The sequence below is a fragment of the Acanthopagrus latus genome, chromosome 21 (assembly GCF_904848185.1).
Source record: "Acanthopagrus latus isolate v.2019 chromosome 21, fAcaLat1.1, whole genome shotgun sequence".
Lineage (NCBI taxonomy): Eukaryota > Metazoa > Chordata > Actinopteri > Spariformes > Sparidae > Acanthopagrus > Acanthopagrus latus.
In genome coordinates, this window is record NC_051059.1 from 19995602 (window position 1) to 20012412 (window position 16811).

The window sequence follows — 16811 nt, forward strand, 5'->3', positions numbered from 1 at the left end:
TTCTCTCCCCTTTTCTCTTCTCTTTCGCTGTTCTACTTTTTGCCAATCCTCCATAGGTGTGAGCAGACGAGATTGGTGAGGTTTCTTCCCAGCATGCCACCGGCGCAGCAGCATCACGGGGCCACTGTGCTCACAACAGGCCGGCTCCTTGCTTTGGCTCTGTTTCTTACTCTACAGGTAAAATGCTCTGATAAAATACCCATTTCTTCTGAAGCAGAGCTGCCCAGGGCTCTTTTTTCATATTCATTATTTATTTCCAATCCACTATTTTTGGCAGCCATATTAATCACTTGAGTCTGAGCACAAATCCACTCAAGACTATTCTGGCTGATTTGATGATCAGAGAGAAGTGATGATTTGGACAACTGTACATACTGTGCCAGCATCTTTTCTAAAGGCTTTTTATATTTTACGTTGTTGGTTTCTTGTACATTACGGGATAGAGGACACTTAGCTTGACTAAAATTATAATCTTAGCCAGTATCCTACGTAGCCAAGTAAGCTAACTTTAGCTTTGTTGTTTGTAAGAGCGTTTTAAAGACACACTTGATGGCTACATGCATGTGTTGTGCTAATTCTGAATGTACCGGGCAATAAGTTCACCAGCTGTTGATGAGCCATGAATAGCTAAGAATGAAGAAACTGCATTGTTCTTGTTTTTCAGTATAGCTAGTTAGTCCTAATATGAAGGAGAGAAATGTAACTCTTACTTTGACACTGAAATTGCCCGAGTAAAGTATATTTGTGGAAAACACAGTTATAGATTTAGCCCAGGCCGGCCTAAGACTGAATTTTCATGGAGGTTAATCATATGATCAGGGCACAGTGTCTGTGAACCCTGGCCTGAACTCGACTATCATCCAGGAATAGACCTCACATGGTGAGGAAATACTACACAGTGGATTTAGTCACGAGTGTGGCTTTTTTCCCTCAGTGAAATGTATCCTCAGACGCCAGTGTAGTTCATGAAGTGCTTCTTAGCCTTCAAAGTAATGTGTTGATTGTAGGTAGAATGCTACTTCTCCAGACGTGTTAAGATTTACATCTTAGCTTAACATAATCCTCATACTTTTACTTTTTGCACTGCCTGACACAGTCTGAAAATACTGACATTCTTTGCAAATGGCCTCGGTTTTTAATGTAAAAATAGTTTTGCTTATGTTGCAGCCAGTGAGAAAAACCCTTCATACACAGTATATTAATCTTGTTTTGTGTCCCCCTGGTGTCTTTTCTTAGTCTGTGCTCCATCATTTTGTAAACACAAGACATAAAGGACAAAAACAGCTGGAAACCCCCTGTGTCCAAGCCACGTGCAGTGTTTTTTGTTTCATGTTGCCTCTCTCTTCAGGTTGCTACTCGTGCTGCTCCATCCGGAGACACCAAGCTGGTTCGTACCACCAGAGTGAAGAGACAGATCCCAGGGGGGGATCAGCCCCCCTCCGCTTCCTCAGCCAACCAGACCTTGCGGGAGCAACCTGTGGTCTTTAACCACGTCTACAACATCAACGTACCCTTAGAGTCTCTGTGCTCTGTCGACCTGGACGCCTCCACACCACCGGGCCCAGATGATGGTGAGGTCTTCTGATCGATCGAGTGTTTGGGTTTAAACTCACTCACTGCTGTCCTCAAGAGACCTTTTGTTCGCATAGACACCCACAAACATGTTGTATTTTGAAGTTTTTTAGAGCTCTTCTTCTTGGTTAAAGGTCTTCGTGCTGAATTGGGGTCCAGCCCTTCTATGGAGGGTCCAATGGATCCAAATGGACCAACAGAATACACTGAGCAGACACTAGATGCTGACAGCCAGGTAGGTGTATTTTTAAGTAACATTTTTGGGTTTGTTTATTTAGTTATAAAGCATTCAAGGATACATTTTTTTTAGGATGAGCGACGTGAAGAGACTACTTATGAGTGACTTTACGGCACGGAGATTATTCTGAAGGACAACATCTGTTTCATCACAAACTGATATTTATGGTGACACATTGTTTTATCCAGAATTAATTCAAGTGTTACATAAACAAAACCGAAAGTACTGTGACTTCAGATCACTATCAAAATTCTTAATTTATGCCGGCAACAACTGAACATGGCAGTGAACAAGACTGAAATTATTAAAACATCGATGGAAGATTGTCAAAGCACTGCTGCAGCAGTTTTGGATCAGATGTCAGCTTTCTCTATGATTCGTCTTGATGTGGAAATGATTCATATTTACCAAAAGTTTTGTATTCGGTCCAGCAGATCCGTTCAGCTGGCAGTCGTGACATGGCTGCAATGGTTCTTATGTCATGCTTTGGAGCAACTCCATCTGTCAAAGCTAGTCCACTAAAAGTGCTTGATTTTGCCGCCGACAGGCAAAGGTTGTCATCTAAGTGTCTGACAACATTATTGAAACAATTCTTATAGAGATAGACATTTTTGTTAATCAGTATCAGGGTGAGTTAGAGTTTGGAGTTTATTTAGACAAACTGCCAACAAGAACTTATTTTACGAACTCACGGCTGAATTTTAAACTGATTTTGACAATTTAGATTTAGAGCAACTGTAACTGCTCAGTAAACTTACAGAAAGGATCTTACATTTGGACAGAAGGTCTAGTTCTGTAGGAACTGCTTCTGAAATGTTGTCAGACACTCGGCCTGTCAGTGTCAAAAATGAGCACTTTCAGTGTACCTGACTTGAAGTCGGAGTTGACCCAAAGGATTAAGTTGTAACCATGTCACAGCTGCCAACTGAGGTGATCTACTGGAACTGGTCCCAAAACTTTGGTTTGGAAGGTTTGGAAGATACTTTGATAAGGTAACGTTACTGATTTAAATGATTTTTTATTAAACTATGAAAACTGACCATGGCCTCACTTCCCCCTGCGACTTTCGAAGCCTAAATGGCTGAATGTAAATGTTGGACACCAGAAAGATAGATTTTGCATTACGTATCACCTTAAATTGAAGAAAATGTGTATTGGTCCATAACTGAGGCATAAATGCTCTCTTATGATTTAATGCCCTTGGGTACCAATATGCACTTCTTAACCTTACTTTCGTTCTTCTTCAGGTAACATTCACTCACCGTATCAACATCCCAAAAGCTGCATGTGGTTGTCCAACAACGACCTCAATCCAACAGCTCGCCACGAGGGTGGAGATGCTGGAGAGAGAAGTTTCCCTGCTCAGAGCTCAGTGTGGGTCTGGATGCTGCGGGGAGAGCTCCGCTGTGGGTGAGTTGACAGTGACAACACGTATATGGATAGAGCTGGAGGATGTTGTTTTGTTTAAATAAGCCATTTTCCCACTGTGTTTGAAAAGATATAAAGATTTAAAAACTGCAAGAGAAACGTTCGAATCATGCTGTGTCATACGTGACATGGAGAAAAAGAGCAGATATTACAATAAGCAGAAAAAACTGTTTATACAACGAAGGAAGAGCAGACAGACGGCTGCGGAATATTGATGCTGCAGGGCAGCTCACAGTCTCGGTCTAAAAGGTGTGGAGAAACCTTTGCTACTAGGGAGAAATTTGTTGACTATTCAGGAGATGCTTCCATTATAATATGAGGGGACTGAAACGGAGTTATATGATATATTATGGGTAAAGGATCTGCTCCATTGACACCATCACAGCTTTCAAATATTTTCTGAAAACGCTCTATCTCTACGGTGAGAATATGATTATCTCCGGCAGTCATGATCTGAATCAGAATGAGGATGAAATGCTCAGCTGAGGACGAGGATGATGGATAGATGGAAAAAAAGCACAAAATGAGACAGGTTTCGGTTGATGTCTTCACCGCCGTTTCTTCCATCAAGGCTGTCGATGCATGCGGACTATGGTTGAAGGTTTTCCCGTGATTTTTTCAATTATTTTTGTTTCGAGAATTAAACACCATTTTCCTGGGATTCCAAGGACTACTAGCACTTCTTACAAAAACAGAACAGTGACACATTCACCCTGAAAATGTCTTAGTGCTGACCTGATGCTGTCAGTTAGGTTATCAGTGGGTTATTCTGCACTGATTTGGGTATCTATTGCACAGTTCACATGCCGTCTATCCCTTAAATGTTAAGGAAACAGTTCTTACATGGGGGTTAAGTGCAATAGACGCAGCAGGTGAACATTTGACGCACATCTTTCATGTAGATTTTAGGTCAATCCACAAACTCTGTCACATGCTCTGCAAAAACTTCTAGTTCATGTTAGTGGATGCCATTTGTGAACTTACCTTAGCTGCTGTTGCTCTGTTAGCAGAACTGAGAACGTGCATTATGTCACATCCTCGGGACTGTCGCTGTAAATTGTCCTTCAGAAAAATTACACAGTCCAGCAGCTGAAACAAATTTTCCACAGGCTTGTAAAGGCAACAGAGGGAGATGAGGAGGGTCTAGTCCGTTCACTTATAGCCAATAATAAAAAAAGGGATTAATACATGTAACACAAATTGTCACATAAAGCCCCTTTAATGTGGTATTAATAAGGTTTTAGAAAGGGCATCTGTTTTTCAGTACATAAGAGAGACTCCAGTACATGTACACACATTTTAAACATCCCAGCTTCTTTTCTGATATTTTTCCTGGGGACCAGAACAAAGTCATGGCAAGGCATCCTTGAGAAATAAACTGCCAGTATCGCAATTACTCTGTTAATTTCTGCTACAGAGTATGAGGGCCATTGTAGGAAACAAAAAAGAAAATGTGGAGCTGGAGAGGAGACAGGAGGGAAGTTTTATTCCGACATTTTCATATTAAATCGACAATTTTACTTGGAAAAGAAAATGGATATTCTCCACGTTTAAAGTGGTATAATAATGAGAAAAAAGCTCAGTGATTCTTGGGGATCAAAGTACAAAGTCCTTGTTGTCAAGGATCCACATTGCTTCATTTTGCAGTGTTGGAACCAGTGATTAAGCGGTTTCTGTAAGTGTCTTAAGGATACTAAAAATAGAAAAGAAGTCTAAGTAATGTTAAAAACTGAATTTGCCCTTTAGGTTTGATTTCATTCTAAACTTTTCATCTCAGAGTCAAGCGACACTGTGTCACATAATTCTGTATACCTTTCTCCCCAGGTCGCTTGGACTTTGTCCCGGGCTGCAGTGGCCACGGCAGCTTCAGCTTTGACCTCTGCGGCTGCATCTGTGAGGAAGGTTGGACTGGCAAGAACTGCTCCGAGCCTCGCTGCCCGGACGACTGTTCCGGCCAGGGGGTGTGCGTCGAAGGGGAGTGCGTGTGCGACCGTGACTTTGGGGGCGACAACTGTTCGGAGCCGCGGTGCCCTTCAGACTGCTCGGGTCGCGGGCTGTGCATCGACGGGGAGTGCGTGTGCGAGGAGTCCTTCACCGGCGAAGACTGCATGGTCGGGAGGTGCCTCAACGACTGCTCGGACCAGGGGCTGTGCGTCAACGGGACGTGCCAGTGCCGGCCCGGGTACGTGGGAGAGGACTGCTCGCTGGTCTACTGCGCTAACAACTGCAGCAAGAAGGGAGTCTGCAAGGATGGATTCTGTGTCTGCCAGGACGGCTTTGCTGGAGATGACTGCAACTCTGGTAGGCTGCTTTTTATCCTTCGTGTCAGTTTGATCCTCTTGGCTGTTGTCGAGTTCAAAAAGTAGTTTGTATGACATTTGCAGTTCAATTCCCAGAAGCAAAAAACTTTGGGAGAGGAAGTTGTCCTCCCTTAACACTCCTGTCAGTGTGACCAGAAGCAAGTAGCTCACAGTAGAAAAACAGACTAAACAGATTTCAGAGTGACTGTGTGACCCTCAGACAGTTCAGCTTGAACTCTCGGGGCAGGACCAGGGTTTCTTTTCAAAATTGGAGCTGCAACGTTAGATGAAGTGCCTCGGCCGCTGAGATTGATTTACTGGTATGTGAGCACATTTCTTTGTTCATGAGTCGCTGGCACCATGACTGAGGTTTTATTCAGGTGTCAAAAACTGAATGCACGCCTCAGATTACAGTCCACTCTTTATATAAAGAGCATTTTGATGTGTCTTTGTGTGGTTTATTTACAGTGTGGGAGTAGTTCTGAAAAAGTAAGGGTGATAAAAAACAGATTTGTTCCACTTGATGAATAACACCAACTAACGGAAAATCTAGATCTTACGCTGTAATCGATTCAGTACAGTGATGTTTGGAATGGATTGTTTAATGAGGCGGGATGTTAATGTCTGAAACATTTGTGTAAACACCATCTGTCAAAACGTTTACAATTAGGGCTAAACTTCCCTTAAAAGTAAAGGCATTCTTTTTGAAATAAAATAAAACTGTAACAAAACAAAAAAAAGAAGTACATTCTCACAAACCAGCAGTTGTTTGGCATTTTTGGATGATATTCTGTATATATATGACTGGGACGATTATGAGATCTGTCTTGGATTCCTTTTCTGAAAATTAAATTAGCTGACTAAGCAGCTAATCCTCTCAGCACTGAATATAATATATAACAGAAACTGAAAGCTAATGGAAGGATAGCAGTTATTGGCACGTACCACGGAGGGCAGAGAGTTTGCAGACAGGATAGGGGCTACAGCAGGGGATTTCATTTATCAGCACACATTTAACAAGAAGAAAGGATGTAATTAATTCAACCACCTGGTGTAGCCTTTAGATAGAAAATACACCTTTTTACCCATGATGCTTCACAGCACACGGTTGCATATCTGATCCCTGTAGAGCTGGTAGAGATAAATCTGTTTTGTTGTATAGATTTATAAATGCAACCTGTCCCCCCCCCCCACCCGCGCTTCCAGGTGGCGGGGCACGTAACTTGCCCGACAGCAGAAGGTATAACAGCATTTATTTGTCAAAAGTCACATCCATCCGCAGAGAGAGGTGTCACATTAGCTGCAGCTGAGACAGTTTCTGAGTCATGCTCGCCTTTGTCGAAGAGCCCGGCTCTCCACGCCAAAGTATCAGATCCTCCTCTGCCATTTGAGGCAGCTGTCAAGAAAGTGAAGGATGAGGACGGACAGAAGGGCGAGCAACAGAGACAGGGATGGCAAATCATATTACTAAAGCTGATTCCTCCAACCATTTAATATCTATAGCAAGCGCAGGAGTCCGAATTGCTTATTTCTCTGCAATTAGAGGCTAAAATAGCCGGCGCTTGTAGGGGATAGTTTGCTGAATACAAAACGGAGCAGTTCAATTACCAGAGACCTGTAGGGTGACAGGCTTAAGTGCTTCATGGTATCAAAAGCTGAAGAAAGCGGGATGTATTTTTGCTTCAATTAAGAAGGCCTATATTTTCCCCCCACGTGCAGTAATGGAGAATTGAAATGGCATGTTTGAGGCGTGAGGAAGGATACAGTGTATCTTCACATGAAAATATGTGTTGGTGCACAAAGCAGAGATCAGCGTGGGCTAAAGAGTGGCATTTCATCTCGACAGCAGAGGAATTCCACGATCACGCCTTGATCCAACGTTGGAAAAGTGGCGGTGACACTGTCTTGTTGATGAGTGCGGCATTGTTGACAACTGACATTGACATTTCTCACATAGCTGCGGATGTCGCCGCAGCTTTCACGGAAGAAACTTCTAAGCCCACTGTGTAAAGTTGTGTTTGTCAGGTATGTCATTAGGCACATGTAAAGTTCAAATACACGTCTGCAGTAAAATGCCCAAAGATGACCAAATCTTTTTTGTGCATCGTTGAGATTCCATGTTCAAACCAGACTTGGAATTCTGTAATTTTACTCAAGGTAACAGTTCATTGAATCTGGTCACCTTTTGCTACAACCTCCAGTGAATCTCATCAGATGATAAGACAGAGAATGTGGTCAGTGAACATGACTGAAAATAATATAAATAAAACGTCAGTGCATTACCTGGTCTGTGAACATTTAGATCGTCAAGTAATCGGAAGGACCGTGGTTGGATTCCCCGGCTCCCCCGGCCACATGTCAAAGTATCCTTGAGCGAGATACTGAACCCCACATTGCAAGGTTGGCGCCTTGTTCTATAGAAATGGAACATTTACATGATAGATTTTATCTCCCCTGCTACTTACACCTTTGTTTTGTTTTTCACTGAGAGCCCCCATGATGACAGAAATGACATGTTTAACTGTGATATTATAGGGCTTTGACAGACATTTGAGAACACCTCGTCGCACAATCAAGCACAAGCCTAAACCTGTGTGCTATTCATAGCCTGCCTCAGCAGCTTGAGGACACATACTGTTATTGCAGTTGTGCCTGAAATTGTGTGTCAGTGTGCAGCAAAAGTCCTTCAATAACCAAAACTATTCTCCTGCACTGAATAGACATTGATTCTCTTTTTCCTTGTATGACAAAGCTTCTTTGACAGTATGTATTTTGGAGCCGCCTTTTTTGCCAACCAAAAAAGATTTGAATGCGAGTCTGATCTTTTGTGCGCTCCTCCTTTTTTGGATGCTTAAGCAGAGCGTAGAATGAGAAGCCAAATTTGCATTTGAGCATAGAAAACCCACAGTTTTTTTTTTAAAGCAGAACCTCACTTCACTTGCTTTTCACCAATGATGACACAAAATAGCAATTAGGTGTGAACATAAGGCACATTCACACACCCAAAACACTCATCTCTCTCAAATTCTTCAGACACAAAGCAGTTGAAGTCTGGACTAGTGAGCGCCTCTCCGTTGCAGAGATAATTCATCCATCGGACAGGTGTGGCTCATCATGATGATGAGTACACAGCATGATTAGTGCACAGGTGTTGCTTGAGCTGGTCACAATGAAGGGCCGTTCTAAAATGTGCAGTTTTATCAGACAACCCGATCCCAAAGATGTCGCAGGTTTTGAGTTAACATGCAATCGGCATGCTGACTGCAGGAATGTTCACGAGAGCTGCCGCCCATAAATTGAATGAGGTAGTGGGACCATCAATATCCGGTTTGACCACCATTCGCCACACCTGTCAGGTGGATGGATTATCATGGCATCTTGCAAAAGAGCTCACGAGCATGGATTTTAAGAGATTTTGCTCAAGGTTTTGGAAAACCAAGTCTCAGATATTTAACTTCAACTTGTGAAAAAATGGAATTAAAAAAAAGTGTTTTGTTTATATTTGTGATAGTAAATCTCAACAAAAAAGGCAATATTTTATGCTGATACATCGTACCTGGCAAGCAAAATAACCACAAAATTACACTGACACCGCATATAAAAGAGCACATTAAACGTATATACCTTAAAACTTCAATAGTAAACACTTCATTGCCCATAGTCATCCTGTTTTTGTGCTGATATTCCATTATTCTCACAAGCTGCATGTTACTTGAATTCGCTGTAGATACTGAAGATCAGTGTTCTTTCATGCTGGTCCTCAGGGACCCCCTCTTTACATGTTTTACATGTTCCCCTGCTCCCACACACCTGACTCGAATAATCAGCTCGTCATCAAGCTCTGCTGAAGCCTGATAAAGACCCATCCCTTTGAATCAGTGTGCTGTGTCAGAGAAACATCTAAAACATACAGGGCAGGGCTCCCAGAGGTCCAGGATTGAAGAACACCGCTGTAGATTCCCCCTCTCACATGTTATTAAAAGCAGTATTCTTGACTCCGCTGCCTCAGGACTCGTACAAACCGAGTTACCGCGAACAGTTGTAACAAGCGATGATAGATTTTGTAGGGCCGTGTAAGTTATCCAGCTAGACTCACTTCCACAGTTGGTTTGTTACTAGGATCTGTAAATAAAAACAAAATACAAAATGCAATTCCTTACTTCAGTTCAAAGCAAGGAAAACCATCCTGAAGCATTGTGTGTTCAGGTTCAACAACAGCACACTGAATCCTTGACCCCCATTTAATCGAAGAGACTGAAAACAGATCTTATGGGGTACAATTGCATGGTATTGTGCGTCAGACGCAAACTTTCAGTTAAGTCACTTAAGCTTATGAATGAGAGAAATGCCATTACATGAGGTAGCCTGGAGGTAAGTTAGTCCTCAGATGATAAACTGACCTCCGCTGTCAGCTGGAGTTTTACCTTTTAAGGTTTTTAGTTTAGTGGGTAATGCCGTGTCTACCAATCAGAGCATACTGAAAAGACCTAATGAGACTTAAAGACTCCAGGCGATAATGTTGAATAACCTTCAGCAAGTTGCCCCTGTGTAAAAAACCCTGGGAAAGATACATGACTCACCTTCAGCATTCAGCACCAAAACATTCAGCATTTTAATGAGTCTGCAAGAGATATAAACGGTGTTTGTCTCACCCCGTTCATGTAAGTTAGTATGTTTACAAAAGCTTGTTGTGTTCTCGTGTTGCCAGCGTGCACACAGCCCCTTCATACTGTTAAGCTGTCTGTTATCCGAAGACCTTGTCAGGGGCTCAAAAGCAAAATGTGCTTCAACTGAAGTTAGAATGAGACAGAAAAACAAGGACATGAAGTCAGAAACTGAAAACTGCTGCTGAAGTTAGACACTAGCCCGGTCGCAAAAGTCAGCGACTCTCCCGATACTCTGCAATCCAGAGATGTTGAGAAATTCAGGAGAGTAAACAATATTATTTGCATACAAATTAGCAGCTCGTTGGTGACCTTTAACATAGCAACAACAAGGTGAGAACTCAGCACTTGTCTTTCGTCGGTAAAGTTACAGCTTCTGGCTCTAACTTTTCAGGGAAACCTTCCCCTAAGTGCCCACTTGAGAGTTCGCCCTTCACTTACTCTGGGAGTTTATGTCTTTACTTTTCAAGCGGCTTGTCTGTTCAGCCTCCTGCATGACCTCATTCAATCACTCTCCTTCTATCCCATGGATTATTGCTCCTTCATTTCGTTTGTTACTTCCTTTATATATGTGACAGGTCTAATTGGTGAAATTAATCTAGCTGAGTAAATGCTGCAGCAGTCTTCCCCAGTGCGGGTTCGCTGTTTCGAAATGAGCAAACCGTCGTACAGCATGTTCCCATTCTTTCGAGTGTGTGAGGAAGAATCTGCATTGGCTACCAGAGCGTCCGCAGGTTCCCTGAGGTGGACTCAGCGCTGTGCTATAAAGTCCTGTATCACAGGATGTAGAGATGATCGGGGGGTGAGAGGTTGTTTATCACACCATCACACTTGCTGCTCCGTTGCTCCTCTGTGACTCTCTCTTCTTTTCTGTTTCATCCTTAGTCATTTACTCTGCAGAAGCCTATCTTGTCTAGTCGTTTTCTCTCCTGTTCTGTCTTTAAATCAGTCTTGTTGTTTCTCCCCCCCTAAAAACACTTTTTTTTTTTACCTTCTTCTCTTCCATTGTCCTTCATCAGGCTCCCCTCCTCCTCATCCTTGTTGTTTTTGGCAGGGGGAGCTGTAAACACTCTTGTTTATGCCTCCACATTTGCATTCAGCACCACCGTCTCAGGCTTATGGCTTGACTTTCTCCACTTCAGCCCAAATGAATGACAGCGCTTCTCCCTCTCATGTTAACACTCAGCCTGTTGTTGACACAAGCGCTGGCTTCTTTTACTGGCTGGAATGCACCTACTCAGTGCAGTCTGGCCAGCTGACGTGTGTTGAAAAAGATACAGATGCTGAGACTGTTTTTAGTCAGGGAGATAATGGCACCAGTAGGAATGTTGTGTGCACTGACAGTATTTTTAATCACTCTTGTCATGATCATTTTACCAGTTAGTCTGCCTTTATTGGCCCTGATTGGCAAAATCATGCAGTGAATGAAAGCAGGGCTCTGTGTTAGTAAGGAGATGTGTTTTGGTTTTATATACTAAATATAAAATCTTGCTCCACATGTGGCAATTTATATGCATGTATAGAAGTTTGATGGTGGTCTGATGTCAGCCCAGGCACTTGGACTGCTGCCCATATCTGAAGCACCACAGTGGAAATAATGTTGACTATTAACAGGGTTGTGTTTAGTTTTTTTTTAGTTTTTTTCCAAGAGAAGTGTCCATCACATCACCCCCATTTTGTGTCGTTGACAATGACTCTTAGCTCTCAGGTTGCAAGTGAAGATGTGTTTGTTGACATTTTCATAAATGGGGCCATGGAGGTAAACTTTTCTTTGGTACAGAGTTTTTCTTCATAATTTTATTTGTCTGAGGAAAATGTTGGTATTCCCAACAACTTTCTTTTCTCAGTCATTATATTTGCATCCACTTTTTTTTGGCAAAAATTGGCCTACAGATGACCTGTATCTGCCCCTTTTAGCTGGCAAACACAGTGGGTCAACGTCATATAGTCTTACATTATCCAAGTTCAAATTAGATAACAATATGACTGAGACTTAAACAATTAGCTGATGTTTTTTTTCTGCGGAATTATTCTGGTGCCTGGACTCTCGTATTAGTTCTTAACTTCCCTATTTACACCAACTTTGTGGATGCAAAAAGAGTCAAAAACAATTGCTTATGCAGAAAAAGAGCCAATTCAAAAAGCAAACCACATAAAAAGTACATAAAGTTGCATAATTTTTAAGTTTAGAGGAGATGAGGAAAGAGTGGGTCACTTGTCTACACAATTCACTGGCTGTTAGAGGCTCTATGGTGGGTGATTCACAGGAGTTGTAGCTCTTACACCAGGGATACAAGTTAGTCACCTGCTGTCTGAATTTATGAATCGTGGGTGTGAAAGTCTTACCCTACATATTAAAGCAAACACAGCTTTGCCATTTTTTTTGCCACTAAAGTAGGATATATCTCACAATATTGTGACACATGCAAAATACTACCAAGTGGCTCTACAGGTGATATAATGCTTATGTTTCACAATTATCATGGTAAAACCAAAATATGCAAGTACAAAAACACAAACAGGAAAAAACTACACAAAATAAAGTAAACATGGCTATTTTTTAAACATTGTATTCTAATAGTTTTTGTTTTATGTCTCAACAGTTGCACCAGTCATGAACCTGAGGGTACGAGGTGTGACTGATCGCACTATTGACCTGGAGTGGGAGGGCTCAGTGGTGCTGACAGATTTCTTAGTGACCTACACACCAAGCAGCGCCGGAGGTAAGTACAGAACTTTTTGAAGGAGGAAAGTTAGTAATAGAAGCTTTAGTTTTAATTAGTTTTAAAATAACACTCAGCTTCTTTGAAATAATAAGGTGTGTAATTGGTATCTTTTTACCTGTGTCCCTGTCAGGTGTTCAGTTAGAGCTGAGGATTCCAGGGAACATCACCACCATCACTATCACGAACCTGGACGCAGGCATAGAGTACAACATCAACGTGTTCGCTGTCATTAACAACAGCATCAGCGTTCCTGCCAGCATCACTGTTTCGACCTGTAAGTGCAGTCAGCCCTCTGGGTTATGTTGATAAAATACCCTCACGGGAGACCTAGAGGATGTTCCGCCGAATCAATGTTTAATCTAACAGAATATAAATGTAACACATTGCGCTGTACATGTATCCTCACATGGATACAGCTGTTCATGGGGATACACTTCAACTTGTTGTGATTCTTATCTGTAACACTTATTCAATGTCACTTACACTCCAGTACACACACAAACACATAACAAAGCACATTTCAACAGCTTCTGATTGTGTACTTCCTGGTTGGTGTTAATGCCAGGTCATCAGACCTGACACAGAAACACACTTACCAGAAATATGGAAACCCACCAAACCCCTTGATAGATAATAGCCTATTTTCAGAATGTTGTGTCCACTCGACATCATCTGACTACATACAGTGTGTTTCCATTAGTTCAGTACTGGCTGATAAAATGATCCCCCATTTCACAGATAAGTGAATTTAATTTTAGTGATTGCAGATTTTTGAGTAATAATGTTAATTTAGGACAGTTAAGCTTGACTGAACCATTTTTGCAGTGATTTCATGATTTGCTGGGTTGTCTTTGCTGAACTTAATTATGAAATGCAGTATTTGATAAGGCTTTAGATTGGGTGTTAAGAAGCAAGCGTTACCGTTTTAAACAGTTTTCAACAAGTAACAGATCAATCTTTTGATCAATAACATTTTTTGCTTTAGTGCAGCGTCCCTCAAGAAAAACAAGTTAAGACTGAGACAACAGGGCTGGAAAACAAATGTAAAACAAAACGGTTGAGCATTGGACACCTTCAGTATGAGTAGTGATTTATGGGCTGTGCAGGTCACTGAAGAACAATAATATGTCTTTGGCTACCTCTCCAGATCTCTCCAATCCGGACGGCTTAGTCTTCAAATCCATCACTGAGACGTCAGTGGAGGTCCAGTGGAGACCGTTCTACTATTCCTTCGATGGCTGGGAGATCAGCTTCATCCCCAAGGTAGAGTACAGCTGTGTGAACACTGTGTGTGTGTGTGTGCGTGTGTGTGTGTGTGTGTGTGTGTGCGTGTGCTGTCAGTCCCAGTGTAAGACTGCACTACAGCATGCTGAGAGACAAGTGCACTGTCCTTGTCTGTTAGAAGAACATACTGACCCACTCCTCCCCCGCACACATCTACGCAGCTGCAGCTGTTTTTTTTTTTTCCATTTTGCTTGTTGACTGAACAAAATATCCTTGATTGAAAATAATTATTTTCAGATCTCACCAATGCCAACCTCTAAATGACTTTGAATATCTGTGCGGAAACGGGAAGGAAAATAACTTGATGGATTTAGGTTTTCTTGGGGGTTCGCTCGACTCGAAGCCCATACCAAATTAGACAAGAGGATTGTCTTAAGCTTATTGGCTATTAGATGGATGAGCCATTAAACCCTTTTTCAGAATAACCCTTTATAACACCGTAGCAAGGCCAGGTTCAAAGCCAGAAAGCAGAAAAAAAAACATTTCTTTCTAATTCGTGCTGTAAACTCAGGTACTCTCTGCACTCTAATCTCATGCCCTCTCACAGTAATTGGTTTTCTCCTTTAAGGTGTTCTCATGGGGCGAAATCCTTTGGTGCGGTCGGACTTCAAGCATAAAATCTGATGTCAGATGCTTTTTTTGTGTTTATTTCAATCCCTTTTGAGGATAGCACATTTCTGAATGGAACAAGCACCGGGCTTCCTAATTTCATTTTATTGCTTTTAGCCCTCCCCCCCTCTCTCTTCCTATCCAATCTTCGATGCCACTCTGCAGTGTCTCTTCTTCTAGCACTTTCCACCCTCACCTTTTCCCTCTAATCTCTGTTTTTTAGACTTCCCTTCCATCACCTCTTGGTGGAGATCTTTTCATCTCTACCCCAGAGGTACCTTCCATCCCTTTCTTTCTCTCCCTTCCCTCTCCTCCCTCTATCATTCTTCGCTTTTCCCTCCCTCATTCCAGCCGCAGGGGAAATCATATTATGAGTTGGCAGTCCCGCCCCCCGTGGATTTAATCCAGCAATGGGGATTGTGAATTTTGACAATCTCGTAATGGAAGTAGGCATGAAAGCTTTTGCCTATGCGAACAAATACAGAACTCGCTACTCTGTAAAAAGGAAACAGAGCGGCAGAAAGGGGGGCGTGAGCTTTCGAGATCTGACGTTAACACTGTTAGAAACAGCTACAATATACAGTATATCTGACATTCCAATAAAGTATCATGCTGCCGGTGGTTTTGATAACACAAACCTACCCTACCCTACCACACCATCTAATATGTTATATATCATAAGCTTTTTGCAATAAATCGGTAAATCTGTATAGCAATAAGGCAATCAATACTGCTGACAGTGGAACTCTACTAGTATCATATTACTCATTTTATATTAGTATATATGTACATATAATTTATGTGACATCTTCAAAATAGAAAACCAGAGTGTCTAATTCCTGGAGACACCATGAGTTTGAATGTTGGACAAGCTGCTCTGGCTTTCTTTTGAAAATGAAATTCACACACTCAGAAACACACACATGGCCATGCATAATGATCAGGGTTTCCCTGTAGTATCTCCACATTGGGATTCATGTTGTGTAGTCAACAAATGGTCAAAGCTCAAAGGTTAGGGCACATGATGAGGCTGCAGCTATGGGACTGTTAAAACTGAAACCGTGCCAGGCAAATTCCACAAACAGCCAGCAATCCATCTTTTCTCGCTAATGAGAGAAACGGCCTCTCGTTAAAGAAAACCTGTAGGTCGGGTAAATAAGGTGAGAAGCAACCCCTCACACTCCAAGCAGCTTGTTATACATGTACATTATGTATTAGGTTCGACAAAGATAAACCCAAATTACAAAACGCTACATGCTCACCCACCTCTAGTAGTCTCTGCAATCTTTTATTTACTTATTTGAGATGCCAGGTGCCTGCCCAGAACCATGCAAGTGAATGGAATTAGACTTTTGGTGCACACAGCATTGAAAAATGACATGAAAGAAAGAAACAAACAAAACAGCAATGTTTTTTTCCCCCTCTGTCACTCTTGATAATCCCCAGGACAACTTCTCTTTCAAATGTGGTGAATGTCAACAGTTTTCAAGATTAAGGATCCCATTATAGCATATTTAATTACATTATGAAGGAGAAGGCATGAAAACATCTAATTTAAAAACAAATCATATAAAGTTATGATATTTTTTCTTTCCAATTTTCTTCTTTTCAATAATTCCATTAACTATCTGATTAGAATCCAAGTGTTTTTCTCTTCCTTCGCTGTTTTGGAAATGTGCTTATAATAATATATGCAAATAATGGGTGCAATTATTATCCGTGTGTGTGTGCGCGCGCGCGTGTGTGTGTGTGTGTGAGACGTGGTTTCATCACATGGTGGATTTGAAAAGTTTGGGTTTTCTACTTGGCAACATTGATTTTTTTTTTCTGAGTTATGCTATTATATATATTAATATTTGCTGCTATACTTTTCAAGTATGAAATTATTATATTTCTTACATTGCTTTCTATGAATAATAAGTGGATTATCAGAACACGTTATTGGACATAAAATATATGCTGTCTTACCTGAAAAACTAAATTACCCCTA

At 41.6% G+C, this 16811-nt stretch overlaps 1 protein-coding gene and 1 long non-coding RNA gene across 2 annotated transcripts in view; one reads left to right on the forward strand and one right to left on the reverse strand.

Moving 5' to 3' along the window:
- The window catches only part of tnr (tenascin R (restrictin, janusin)), a 200012-nt gene that overhangs the window by 127528 nt on the left and 55673 nt on the right, over nucleotides 1-16811 (forward strand). The window contains exons 10-17 of the mRNA XM_037084415.1: nucleotides 57-177; nucleotides 1349-1571; nucleotides 1707-1807; nucleotides 3058-3220; nucleotides 5063-5539; nucleotides 12806-12925; nucleotides 13059-13202; nucleotides 14076-14191. Of these exons, the coding sequence (XP_036940310.1) occupies nucleotides 94-177; nucleotides 1349-1571; nucleotides 1707-1807; nucleotides 3058-3220; nucleotides 5063-5539; nucleotides 12806-12925; nucleotides 13059-13202; nucleotides 14076-14191 (1428 nt within the window). The 5' untranslated portion in view covers nucleotides 57-93. The remainder of the gene's footprint in view (nucleotides 1-56; nucleotides 178-1348; nucleotides 1572-1706; nucleotides 1808-3057; nucleotides 3221-5062; nucleotides 5540-12805; nucleotides 12926-13058; nucleotides 13203-14075; nucleotides 14192-16811) is intronic.
- LOC119011368 lies at nucleotides 6799-9285 on the reverse strand. The gene is made up of 3 exons (XR_005072175.1): nucleotides 9163-9285; nucleotides 7822-7952; nucleotides 6799-6934 (listed from the first exon to the last, which is right to left on the reverse strand). It is a non-coding gene; the product is annotated as an uncharacterized LOC119011368 (long non-coding RNA).